The sequence below is a fragment of the Danio rerio genome, chromosome 5 (genome assembly GCF_049306965.1).
Source record: "Danio rerio strain Tuebingen ecotype United States chromosome 5, GRCz12tu, whole genome shotgun sequence".
Taxonomy (NCBI): Eukaryota; Metazoa; Chordata; class Actinopteri; order Cypriniformes; family Danionidae; genus Danio; species Danio rerio.
The window spans coordinates 6900001-6913296 of record NC_133180.1 but is presented as its reverse complement, the minus strand read 5'-3'; the positions used below and the strand labels follow the sequence as shown (position 1 = coordinate 6913296).

General features: G+C 41.3%; 1 protein-coding gene across 19 annotated transcripts in view; it reads left to right on the top strand.

Annotated features, from left to right (window-relative positions):
- LOC101883723 (uncharacterized) overlaps window positions 1-13296 on the top strand; it is a 303912-nt gene that overhangs the window by 97176 nt on the left and 193440 nt on the right. For 16 of the 19 annotated variants that reach the window (XM_073951898.1, XM_073951890.1, XM_073951892.1 and 13 more), the window contains one exon: window positions 7209-11032. In XM_073951898.1, the coding sequence (XP_073807999.1) occupies window positions 8043-11032 (2990 nt within the window). In that variant the 5' untranslated portion in view covers window positions 7209-8042. Of the gene's footprint in view, window positions 1-7208; window positions 11592-11638; window positions 12721-13296 lie in introns of those variants that run through there. The other 3 variants (XR_012406654.1, XR_012406653.1, XR_012406652.1) reach the window with 1 other exon arrangement.

Sequence of the window (13296 nt, the reverse complement as noted above, 5' to 3'; positions counted from 1 at the left end):
GATGTTTTGCGTTATCTCGCAAAGATATTTTGCGTTCCCTCGCAAAGATGTTTTGCGTTCTCTCGCAAAGATGTTTTGCGTTCTCTCGCAAAACTGTTTCTCCACAAACACTTCCTGTTCACTGCACTCACGTAAACCCTCCCGTTTTGCCGAAATTCTCCCGTATTTTACCATTCTATCCCACTTTCTTTACATTACTGTGCGTATGCTACCTATGAACCATTGAATGCATGTATAAGCGCTGACTGACAGACGCGCTTCGTACAATAAACTGATCCCAGATCAGCGTCTGTACACGCCATTTACAGAGGAGCGGGTGTATGTTTAAACAGACAAATACACTGAATAATATGAAACATCTTCGTCCTGCATGTTTTATGTTAAACAGCTTATTTTCTCTTAAATGAGCACAAACAGTTTCTAAAGTAATGGACTGCTTTCATTATAGATCTGTGCATTCTTACAGAGACACCTCTGTTATCAAACTAAACAAAACATGAGATTCATTTGCTGCACACTTGTTTGATAACAGAAGTGTCCCTTTAAATGGCGCGTACAGACGCTGATCTGGGATCAGTTTATTGTACGAAGCGCGTCTGTCAGTCAGCGCTTAAACATGCATTCACTGGTTCAGAGGTTGCAAAGTGAAAGGCGACAATCAGCGCACAGTAATGTAAAGAAAGTGGGGTAGAATGGTAAAATATGGGAGAATTTCAGCAAAAACGGGAGGGTTTACGTGAGTGAAGTGAACAGGAAGTGTTTGTGGAGAAACAGTTTTGCGAGAGAACGCAAAACATCTTTGCGAGGGAACGCAAAACAACATTGCGAGGGAACGCAAAACATCTTTGCGAGGGAACGCAAAACATCTTTGCGAGGGAACGCAAAACTTTGCGAGAGAACGCAAAAACTTAGAAATATATATTTTCCTCCCACCCATTTTTTTCTTTCACCCATTATTTTTTTTTTCACCCAGCCAATTTTTTTCTCCTCCACTACGTCCCTTCCGGGGTTCCGTACTTGGGGAAATATTTGAAAAAAAACAAAAAAACAATTTCATAGGAGGCAGAATAATTTTGCATTCGACTATATATGCAATGCACTAATCAGAAAGAGGCTTCAGAGCACACACATAACACCATTTATAATGGTGGTCTGTGTCATGCTAGTTTTGTTTGAGTGAGATGTTTTGTATTATGATTCAATCTTGACTGATTCCCCATCTGATCGGAAAGTCACACTTGGCGAACGTGTGTGCCAGAGACACGTACACAGACATTTAGCATCCTCTCATGACTCAGCGGACTGTGATTTGTCTGATCACAGTGAGAATGCAGTGCCTGGTGACAGTGACAGCATGATGGAGTGTGTTCAGAAGTCCCTGAGGAGATCAGTCGTCATGCTTGTGCCTCCATTGTGCCAGGGGGGGTTGCTTAAAGACAAGCCAAGTTAATTAGCGTTGTCAGTCTCTACCACTGAATATCTCTTAGCCTGCCCCCTCTGAGACACCGCCGAGTTAAACACCAGCCCCAAAGCTACAGACAAGCTAAAAGTACTCTCTATGTCTGTCTCTGTCATACATTTGACCCTTAACTATTCTTATTTTGTAGACCGTATCGCCTGGAAACACTCTTAGAAGGATCTGTCATTGGGGTGGTACCTTTTCAAAAGGAACACTTTTGTACCTGAAGGGTGATTGAAATAAAGGTGCTTACTAGTATCTAAAAAAATGACATGGTACAGTATACGCTGCTTTTTAGACATTGGCGTATTTAGTTATCTATCTAAATCCCGGACGAGCCCCCATTTGTTACACCTTATAGCTCACAGAGACGTAACAAAAACAAACCCTAGAATGCCAAAACTATAGAACATAATTTATAAAAAAAACAAAAAAAACAATTTTAAACCATTAAAGCAAAAATATGTTAATGTTGCAGTCAGGAATCAGTGGTGTTTCAGATGAATGTGAATGATTATGTAGTGTAATGTAGCAACTTTGGATGTACAGGTGTTTCCTATAGCAATTAGGTTTGAGGGCAGAGCTAACCCTCAATCTCGACCAGAGAAGCTCTACTAAGTTATAAGACATCACAAATACTAATATGCATTTTTATAGTAGCAACATGGAACCTTCAGGTATAATAATGTAGCTTTTGATAAGGTACCACCCCAGTGACAGCTTTTGTACCTTTGTACCTATACCTAGGTATCGAGGGGTATGATTCTCGCTTCGGTTGTGAGAGGACCTGGGTTGAAATCCCGGACGAGCCCCCATTCGTTATGCCCCCGTAGCTTACAAGGACGTAACAAAAAGAAGGACACTCTAGAAAGCTAAAGCTATTGAACATAATTTATTAAAGAAACAATTTTAAACAAATTAAAGCAAAAATATGCAAATGTAGCAGTCAGGAATCAGCTGTGTTTCAGATGAACGTGTATGCTTGATTATGTAATGTAGTGTAGCAATGTTGGATGTACAGGTGTTTCCCTTAGCAATTAGATTTGAGGGTAGCCAACCCTCAATCTCAACCAGAGGACTTTCACTAACTTATAGGACATCACAGATACTAGTATGCACCTTTATAGTAGCAATATAGACCCTTCAGGGACAATAATGTAGCTTTTGATATGGTACCACGCCAGTGACAGCTTTTGTACCTTTGTACCTAGAAATCTAAGTATCGAGGTGTATGATACTCGCTTCGGTTGCGAGAGGTCCCGGTTTGAAATCCCGGACGAGCCCCCATTTGTTACGTCTAATAGCTCACTGAGAAGTAACAAAACGAGGGACACCCTAGAAAGCCAAAACAATAGAACATCATTTATTAAAGAAACAATTTTCAACAAATTAAAGAGGAACTCTACTAAGTTATGGGACATCACAGATACTAATATGCACCTTAATAGTTGCAATATGGAACCTTCAGGTATGATAATGTAGCTTTTGAAAAGGTACCACCTCAGTGACAGCTTTTGTACCTAAAAATCTACGGGTATGAATCTTACTTCGGTTGCGAGAGGTCCCGGGTTCAAATCCCGGACGAGCCCCCATTTGTTACGCCCTATGGCCTACAAGGACATAACAAAAAGAGGGACACCCTAGAAAGCCAAAGTTATACAAACTAATTTATTAAGAAACAATTTTAAAGAAAGCAAAAATATGTAATTGTAGCAGTCAGGAATCAGCTGTGTTTCAGATGAACGTGTATGCTTGATTATGTAATGTAGTGTAGCAATGTTGGATGTACAGGTGTTTCCCACAGCAATTAGCTTTGAAGGCAGAGCCAACCCTCAATCTCGACAAGAGGAACTCCACTAAGTTATAGGGCATCACAGATACTAATATGCACCTTTATAGTAGCAATATGGACCCTTCGGGTACAATAATGTAGCTTTTAATAAAGTACCACGCCTGTGACAGTTTTTGTACCTTTGTACCTAGATATCTAGGTATCTAGGGGTATAATTCTCGCTTCAGTTGCGACAGTTCCTGGGTTGAAATCCCGGACAATCTCCCATTTTTTACGCCTATAGCTCACAGAGACCAACCAAAAAGAGGGACACCCTAGAAAGCCAAAACTATAGAACATAATTTATTAAAGACACAATTTTAAACGTGTAATGAAGTGTAGCAATAGTGGATGTACAGGTATTTCCCAATAGCCATTACAGTAGCTCTGAAGGCAGAGCCAACCCTCAATCTCGACCAGAGGAACTTTACTAACTCATTGGATGTCACAGATACTAATATGCACTTTTATAGTAGCTATATGGACCCTTGTATAATAATGTAGCTTTTGATAAGGGACCACCCAGTGACAGCTTTTTTTCTATCTTTATTTCTGAGAGTGAATGGAAGGAGGTTGAAGACTTGATTATTGAAAAAACTAAATATTTTTGAGAGAAATGTATAACCTACTTTTGGTGACTTGTATAGGTTCTTCAGTACAAATGTATTGTGTTTATGTTTAATGAATATGATTCAGAATAAGGCTGCACAATATATAAAAATAATAATTATCATGATAATAGTATGTCCATTATTAATGTCGCATAAGAAAGGTGCTATACCAGGGGTCTCAAACTCAATTTACCTGGGGGCCGCAGGAGGCAAAGTCTGGGTGAGGCTGGGCCGCATAAGGGATTTCACAAAAAAAAAGTCCTCAAATGTCATTATTAACAGTTTTAATTATTTCTTCTGAACATGAAGTGTCCTGAACATTAATAGAACATTGAGTGAAGATTATGAACAGTTCTTCTGAACATGGCATCTTTTGCCTACTTCTTGCTGCCAGAGACTTGACAGCACTTCTTCTCACAAATCTGAACCACATTTGGCTTTAGAGCGGAAGCAGTTGAGACCCTCAGTATGGCTTGAAGATGATCATCATTAAGTCTAGACCTGTACTTTGACTTATTGAAGTCCTAGGTAAAAAAGTGGGGGAACTCACTCAAAACTTCCATTCCCTCACCTAAAAAAAAGGCGTATATATGTATAAATAAAACACCCCCACCCCACTCCAGTCACATCAGTCTGTACCAGTCTGTATCTACCTATAATATCAATATATATAAGATGCAGGGCAGGCACGTGGACACATAGGGCTCAACCTGTGCAGAGCACATGCCCTTTTTAGTCTTGCATAGAAAGTGCCCTTCCAAAATGATCAAAAGTGCCCCCGCGACGCGACACACCCTCAGTCCCGCCCTTCAGTAGGCGCACGACAACACCGCTCTTGAGTACGCGCGCAACAACACAGCTGATCAGAACGCGCGCGACAACGCGCATTGAGTGACAAGCGCGCTGTGTACGGATAGAATCAGCGGAGCGGGGAGCGCTCTCTCTCGCCGCTCCGCTGATTCTGTCAGAGTACAGCGGTCGGCGCGGGCCACAAAATATTGCACTGAGGGCCGCAAATGGCCCGCGGGCCGCGAGTTTGAGACCCCTGTGCTATACATTACATTTATTTTATGTGTCAATCATTTGTATGTTGCATGAATAGGTTGTTAATTTTAATCTGACCAAATAGATAGGGCATTAATATCTTTGCATCTGCCTCCCTAGTAGGTGCTACTGGTTAAAGCAGCCCAGAATTTAAAATAAATGACAAAAGTAAATCAGACTTTCTGCCAAAGATTCCAGTCATTCTTAGCGTTTTAAAGTCTAGATCAGGGGTGTCCAAACTTGGTCCTGAAGGGCCGGTGTCCTGCATAGTTTAGCTTCAGCTTCCTTCAACACACTTGCCTGGAAGTTTAAGTATACCTAGAAAAAGCTTGATTAGCTGTTTCATATGTTATTCAACTAAAATATGCAGGACACCGGCCCTCCAGGACCAAGTTTTGCATCCCTGGGGTTTTTGTTTGTTTAAATTAGATTTAATTGGATCGGAAAAACATAATTTAGTTTATCTTAGTTTGATCATAACATAAATATTTTTATTATTCTGTAGATAAATTTATTCCCCCATAAATTCCCCAGTATATCATAATGTAGCTTTTGAAAAGGTACCACCTCAGTGACAGCTTTTGTACCTAAAAATCTACGGGTATGAATCTTACTTCGGTTGCGAGAGGTCCCAGGTTCAAATCCCGGACGAGCCCCCATTTGTTACGCCCAATGGCCTACAAGGACATAACAAAAAGAGGGACACCCTAGAAAGCCAAAATTATAGAAACTAATTTATTAAGAAACAATTTTAAAGAAAGCAAAAATATGTAAATGTAGCAGTCAGGAATCAGTGGTGTTTCAGATGAATGTGTATGCATGATCATGTAATGTAGTGTAGCAATGATGGATGAACAGGTGTTTCCCATAGCAATTAGCTTTGAAGGCAGAGCCAACCCTCAATCTCGACAAGAGGAACTCCACTAAGTTATAGGGCATCACAGATACTAATATGCACCTTTATAGTAGCAATATGGACCCTTCGGGTACAATAATGTAGCTTTTAATAAAGTACCACGCCTGTGACAGTTTTTGTACCTTTGTACCTAGATATCTAGGTATCTAGGGGTATGATTCTCGCTTCAGTTGCGACAGTTCCTGGGTTGAAATCCCGGACAATCTCCCATTTTTTACGCCTATAGCTCACAGAGACCAACCAAAAAGAGGGACACCCTAGAAAGCCAAAACTATAGAACATAATTTATTAAAGACACAATTTTAAACGTGTAATGAAGTGTAGCAATAGTGGATGTACAGGTATTTCCCAATAGCCATTACAGTAGCTCTGAAGGCAGAGCCAACCCTCAATCTCGACCAGAGGAACTTTACTAACTCATTGGATGTCACAGATACTAATATGCACTTTTATAGTAGCTATATGGACCCTTGTATAATAATGTAGCTTTTGATAAGGGACCACCCAGTGACAGCTTTTTTTCTATCTTTATTTCTGAGAGTGAATGGAAGGAGGTTGAAGACTTGATTATTGATAAAACTAAATATTTTTGAGAGAAATGTATAACCTACTTTTGGAGACTTGTATAGGTTCTTCAGTACAAATGTATTGTGTTTATGTTTAATGAATATGATTCAGAATAAGGCTGCACAATATATAAAAATAATAATTATCATGATAATAGTATGTCCATTATTAATGTCGCATAAGAAAGGTGCTATACATTACATTTATTTTATGTGTCAATCATTTGTATGTTGCATGAATAGGTTGTTAATTTTAATCTGACCAAATAGATAGGGCCTTACTATCCTTACACCTGCCTCCCTAGTAGGTGCTACTGGTTAAAGCAGCCCAGAATTTAAAATAAATATTGTGGTATTTGTCATTCTTAGTGTTTTAAAGTCTAGATCAGGGGTGTCCAAACTTGGTCCTGAAGGGCCGGTGTCCTGCATAGTTTAGCTCCAGCTTCCTTCAACACACTTGCCTGAAAGGTTTAGTATACCTAGAAAGAGCTTGATTAGCTGATTCAGGTGTTATTGAACTAAAATATGCAGTACACCGGCCCTCCAGGACCAAGTTTTGCATCGCTGGGGTTTTTGTTTGTTTAAATTAGATTTAATTGGACTGGAAAAACATAATTTAGTTTATCTTAGTTTGATCATAACATAAATATTTTTATTATTCTGTGGATAAATGTATTCCCCCATAAATTCCCCAGTATAGTGCAGCCCTAATTCAGAAGCACACCTCTTGATTGTAAGAGATTTATAAACCTGCTATCTTTTGTGTTTTCACCTTGCTCAGATGTTCCAGTTCTGTTCCTGTCACAAGTAAAGGATGAGGTGAACGACAAAACCAACGAAACTCAAGGATAAATGCAAGAGACAAAAGTCAACTTGAGGAGATGCATTGCCCAGTCAAGAATTGCCAAGATTTGCTACACTTGAGAGGACTGTTCACACAAGCTTGTAGTGGGAAAGTAGGGCATTAAAGGTGCCGGGACATCCTCTCACTGGTCAGCCTGAAAACTGTATCCAATTAGCATTTTATTTGCCTTGATATTTTTAGGACAAGCATGGTTACAACTGCTGCAGAGTACTCTGTGAGAGCTATGTGATGTGAGATTTTCCTCTTGGCTATGAAACCATGATGCAGACTTCTGTGACATATTCACAAGCCTACCCTGCCAAAGTTTCATGCTCTTCAAGACTTACGGAAAAGAGTGTCACCAAGGTTGCTTATTAAGAATTTAAATGCCCCCGTGGACTAATGGGGCTGAAGCTCAGGATATACTCAGTCCCTCTTTTGCATGTAAAGACACTTGCTTATAAAGACTTTTTGTGCCAAAACCTGAACATACTCTGACAGCACTGACGCAAAGACTTACACAGAAACCCTCAGTCATGTGACCTGAGGAAAGGACCAGTCACATGCTCTGCTGCCGTAGGCTGGTCTGTTTTATTTATTTTTTTGTTACTGCAGAATTTGTCGTGTTCAGAGTTTGCCAAATATCAAATATGCTGTGATATAACTGATTTTATTTAAACTACATTTTTGTAATGAAGTAATTGTAAATTCGCATTTGACTTGTGAAAGCTGAAAAAAAAAAAAAACACAGCCAAAATTGTATTAACATCTATGGTCCATAAGCTACTCTTGGATAACATGGTGAGCAAAGAGCCCAACCATTTGCCAACTGTTCACAGCCACAGCAATGGCAATCCTGACAAAACACCCACCACTGTTACTGTGCGCTCAGTTCTTCTCAACCGGAACTCTCCAGATATTGAAAGCAGACTTAAACGCAGAAGAAACCGCACACAGCAGGTGCGTTTTAAAGATTTGGAGGACGAGGATGTGTCTAAGGGTAAAAATGAGAAGGTGAGGAGTAAGAGCCCAACAGAGGTTCCAAACTGGCAGAAAGAGTTGACAAACGGGCCCTCGCTGGTGGGAGCTGTCCGTGGGGACATGGAAAAAACAATTGGAGCTATGACAGCATTTCTAAAGAGAGCACCACCGCACCCACTTACCCCTGGGCCTACCAGGCGCTGCTGGGTCCCAACGCAACCATGTTCGCTCACACTGCCGCTGCCAACTCAGTCATGCAAGAGTACAGCCATCCAAACCTCACCTAGTCTGCAAAAGCCTCCCTCGCTTTCTGCCACGCAGACTCGTAGTCAAAGCCTGGGGGGAGGCTGGGATGATGAAGACTCCTCTGATGAGCTGACTGCACAGGTCTACATTACACCCTGTAGATCACAGAAGAAACCTGTCCAACATTGTACCCCTGCTGAGCAATCAAGGTGCCAGAAAACTGAGGACAATCAAACTGCCTCTGTGGGTACAACAACACAACCCCAGTCATGTTCATCCGCACCACAAAAACAGCCCAGAAGGAGAGGAAGGAGAAAATCTCTAAATAGAGCAGCAAGTGATCCTGGGAAACATGAGCCTCTTTGTACTTCCCCAACTAAAACTGTGCACAATAGCCATATTTGTCAACAGTCTAACCAAGCTAAGGAGTTCCCATCCAAAACTGTGGCACACAGAACTTCATCAGATGGGGAACGTTGTGTACCTCCCCAACGTTCCTCTACACCTAACTCAGTTCGCAATATGTCATGTAGTGTCTCTTTCACACAGACTGAAACAAGCAGCGAATTAAAATCCAGAACTGTTATAGACAACACAGCCTCTTTGCAAACAATAGAAGTAGACCCTAAATCTAGTACGACTTCCACAACACCCCCTGCTCCAACTTCCACAGGTCTCAAAGAAACATCAAAATGTCCACAGGCTGCTACAGAGAACATTGTTTTGAACCCCGGTGTACCTGAGTCTTTGTGCACCACTGCAGCACAACTCATGTCCACAGTCACCACATCCTCAATACATGGGCAATCATGCATGTCTCCTACACAGTCTTCAGGACGTTGTTGCACACCTGTTGTTCAGACTATTGCAAATTGTAAGACTCCCCCAATACCTGAATCCCATTGCATTGCAGATTCACACAAAGAGCCAACAACTCCTCCTCAACCTCAGCCTTGCCTCCTGATTTCGGAGGAAACCATTCAATGCTCTAAGATACCATGCAGTTCTCAAGGAGCTCCTGTAGTTGCTTCTGCATTCAGCTCTACACAGCCATGCCAGAATACTTCAACACTTCCTATGGCTTGCGGTGCAACCTCAAACCAACCTGTGTACTCTGTGATAGCTCCAGTGCAAACAGTAACTCCCATTCAGACTGTGTCAAGCTGTAAGATTCCTAATAAAAATGAGCCATTGGGTTGTACCCCTGTCCTTATTGAACAGACTACCCAAAGCCCAACATCTGTTCAGTCTACATCATCTTGTAAAATTCCATTGCAGTCCGTACCATACTGTGTCAAAGATAAACCAGCAACCTATGGCTCTCCTAAACAAGCTGTGGCATCTCATAAGAACCCTACACAAGCTCTCCCTCACAATGTGATCCCATTTATACCTGAGCAACCTTGTGCCACCACTCCAAACGCTATCCCACACTACCCACACAAGGGTCCCGTTGCAGCTGCAGCACATGTCATTCCTATTGCACAAAATGCCCTACATTGCATTTTGGAAAAACAAACCGTGGCAGCCAATGTAACTCCTTCCATGCCAGTTCTGATTTGCAGCCCTTCCACACAACCTGCACAAGGTACATTTCCAGTTCAAGCATCGCCGCACTGCAACTCCAGTATGCAAAACGCAGTGTCTTGCAGTAACCCCCCTCAAGTCATGCAACACTTTAAGACACCTACTCAAACAGTTCCGCACTCGAAATCATTTCCACAAAATATGTCACCCATTCTCTGTCAACGTGAGGCAATGATGTATGCTAACAAACCCCAGGAAACTGTGCTTCCCTCCACTAATTTCAGGCATTCTTTACCTCCCTATGCCTGCCCTCCACAGACTGCTCTGCTGTACTCTAATGCTGGGGCAAGTCCCTCCCCTCCTCAGGCCTTCTGCTGCACTCAGGACAGACGAGACAGGAGAGAGTTCATGCTTCCTCCCCCACCACCTCCTCCTCCTCCATACACCCCACGCAAAGAGGGCTCCTCGACTCCAAAAGGACAGCCCCGCAAGCCTCCTGTACCTAAAGCTGCAAGCACTAATCCTGAAAAGGACAGAGTTAAACCTGGGATGGAAAAGCCAAATGCTGAAGCAGGAACTCGCCATCAGGCAGGTGAAACCCCACCTCCTATTCCTCCCAAAATGAAGGCACGAGCTACAGTGAGGCCCACCTGTTTAAGCAGCCGACGGGCGATCCTTGGCCCAGAATCCCAGTCAAATGCAAACCACTTGCCTCCCGCCGTGGGGACGAACCCCCAGGCTCCCCTGGGACCAGCGGAGGGCCAGGCTGACACATTGAGGCAGGTGCAGGAGCTACTGGGAGGGCTGATGTCTGGGGCTAAGTGTAAGCTGGATCTGGCAAAGGCAAAAGAGAAACTGTTTGGCCCAAACGGCCCTCTGTACGACATTGGTGCTCTGCAGTCTCAGCTGCACAGCCTGGAAGGGGTGTTGGAGACCAGCCAGAACACAATCAAGGTTTTACTGGACGTCATTCAGGATCTGGAGAAGAAGGAGGCAGAGCGAGACGGGTGAGTAAGCGAGTGAGTCGAGGAATAATGAGTTGAGACAGAGAGAAGTAAAGCTGTGAATGCCACTGCATATTTTAATGGTTAATTCATGTCAGTAGTCCTGGACAATATATTGTTTCAGCATCGATTTTGCGAATTGCAGGTTCTGTAATTTTGTTGGGATTATAGTTGACTAGGAGCCACTATTTAGAAATGTGAAGTCACTGCAGGATTTAACCATAATGTACTGAAAGTTTTTCATCTACGTGTGTTTTAAGGCATGTGAATGTGTGAACTGGTGTCTGCAGATTTTAGGTCCACCTTCCCTTAACACTTGCAAGGATGTTTCTAGAAAGCCTAGTAAGAGCTTGATTAGCTAGCCCAGGTGTGTTTGGTTGGTGTTGAAACTAATGTCGTAGTCACACTGCAGTTTGAGCTTGCGAGTACGGCCCTGCAAAAAGGGGTGGGATTAAACAAGATGATTAGACATTTTTAAAAGAGAGTGATTGGTCCATATTTAAAATTTCTGTTTAGAAAGGTCATGTTTTGATCCTCGATTGGTCTTACACAGTCACGCGATGCGATTTCGCAGGTCGGAGTTCACCAAGCTTGAACTTTGCAACGCAGTGAACTGCGAAACTTGACGCACGAACTTGCGCTTCCGGTCTGATGCATTCGGGAGTCTATGGGGAGAAAAGTGCAGTGTGACCAAAGCTTTGCAGGGGTTTGGGCACCCCTAGTTTAAAGTGTTCAGGCATTCATTGTACTGTTTGTGTCTTTAAAAAATATTTGTTTTATTGAATTATTTATACAGTGAAGACTAAAGTGTTATTTTACAAATGGTTATTACACAATATTCTTATACTCCCAAGAAAATCATAAAACGCTGTTTATTTCATGTTTATTTTTACTCTGTTGTATTTGCAGCATTGTATTTATATTTAAATGTACTGCATATCGCAGAAAAGCAAAAGATCACAATATATATTCTCAAATATTGTGCAGCCCTACAAATTGGTAACAGAAAATTCTGTTATTTTTTTTGTGGCTGGTAAATGAGCGAGACTCAAACAGCAGGAAATTCTTCCAACCCTCTGCCTTTGCCCACAATCCCGTGTTGATTCTCATTAATGTGTTCCAGCAGTAATAGTTGTGATGCTTTTAAAACCGCCCTCCCATCTGTCCACTCATCAAGTTCATCACTGAGGGATATGATTGTTTTCATGAGGAAAGCCTCTCAGTGGTTCTTCTTGCTGAAAGTCTTTCCAGGTTTTTGTAGACTGTAAAAAACATGCCAAGACCTTTTACTTTGAAAAGTCTCAAGTAGGATGTGTGAAAGCAAATTTAATGTTTGCCATATTCTAGTTTGAGAGACGTCAGAGTTTTTTTGGTTTTCACTCAAAAGCTAACAACGTTCAGTGAACTTAATTTAATTTAGAGAGTATTGTCTGTCATCAGTATTAAATTAAGCCTGCTCTGATAGATTGTATGGTGGTGCATTAATGCAGATGAAGCAAGTTTAATAAGGCATAGGCAAATTAACTTAGTTTGCAGAACCAATAAATACAATTAAACTATGCTGTAAAGCAGTATAATACACTGTAAAAAAAAAAAAGAAATGCCCTAATTTTCTAGTGACTGATCACATATAAATGTTACTAATAGCCCGAATGAAATTTGACAGATTTTTTTTTTTTCAATTCAAGAGTTCACACTTAGCTGATGATTGATTATAAAGCATGTTTGGTGTGCTGTCCCGGGAGTAAGCCCTGAGCTCATAAGATCCTCGAGCCCGAGGCTCCCTCCTGTGTGCAGGGCAAGAGGGGAGTTTGAACTTAGGTAGATCTCGAGAACTCCCATTCTTATTTATGGCTAATAGGGGTTTGACAAGACGCCTACTCCATGAAACAAGACCCGACATTGGGTTCACGAGAACAAGACGAGATTTTTACACTATTTTTAAGAAATCGTTAATGATGAAACGTATCAATGGAATAGTCTTAGAATTAAAAGATTTTTCTTATATATGAATGGAAAATAGATTATCATAAAAAAATCACAAAATGCAAAACAATTTAGGTGTTTTTTTTAATTAAGTAATGAATTCACTTCCATTTTTATGTATGCAATTTTCACAATTTATCCCATAATTTTGTGTATGCAACAGTTTAATATTAGTTTATACTGATTTTTATGCAATGAACATGCAAACACTGCAAAATATTTGTTAATATATAAATGGAAAATAGCAAACCTTCTGATTGGCTTTTCCACTATAGAATTTC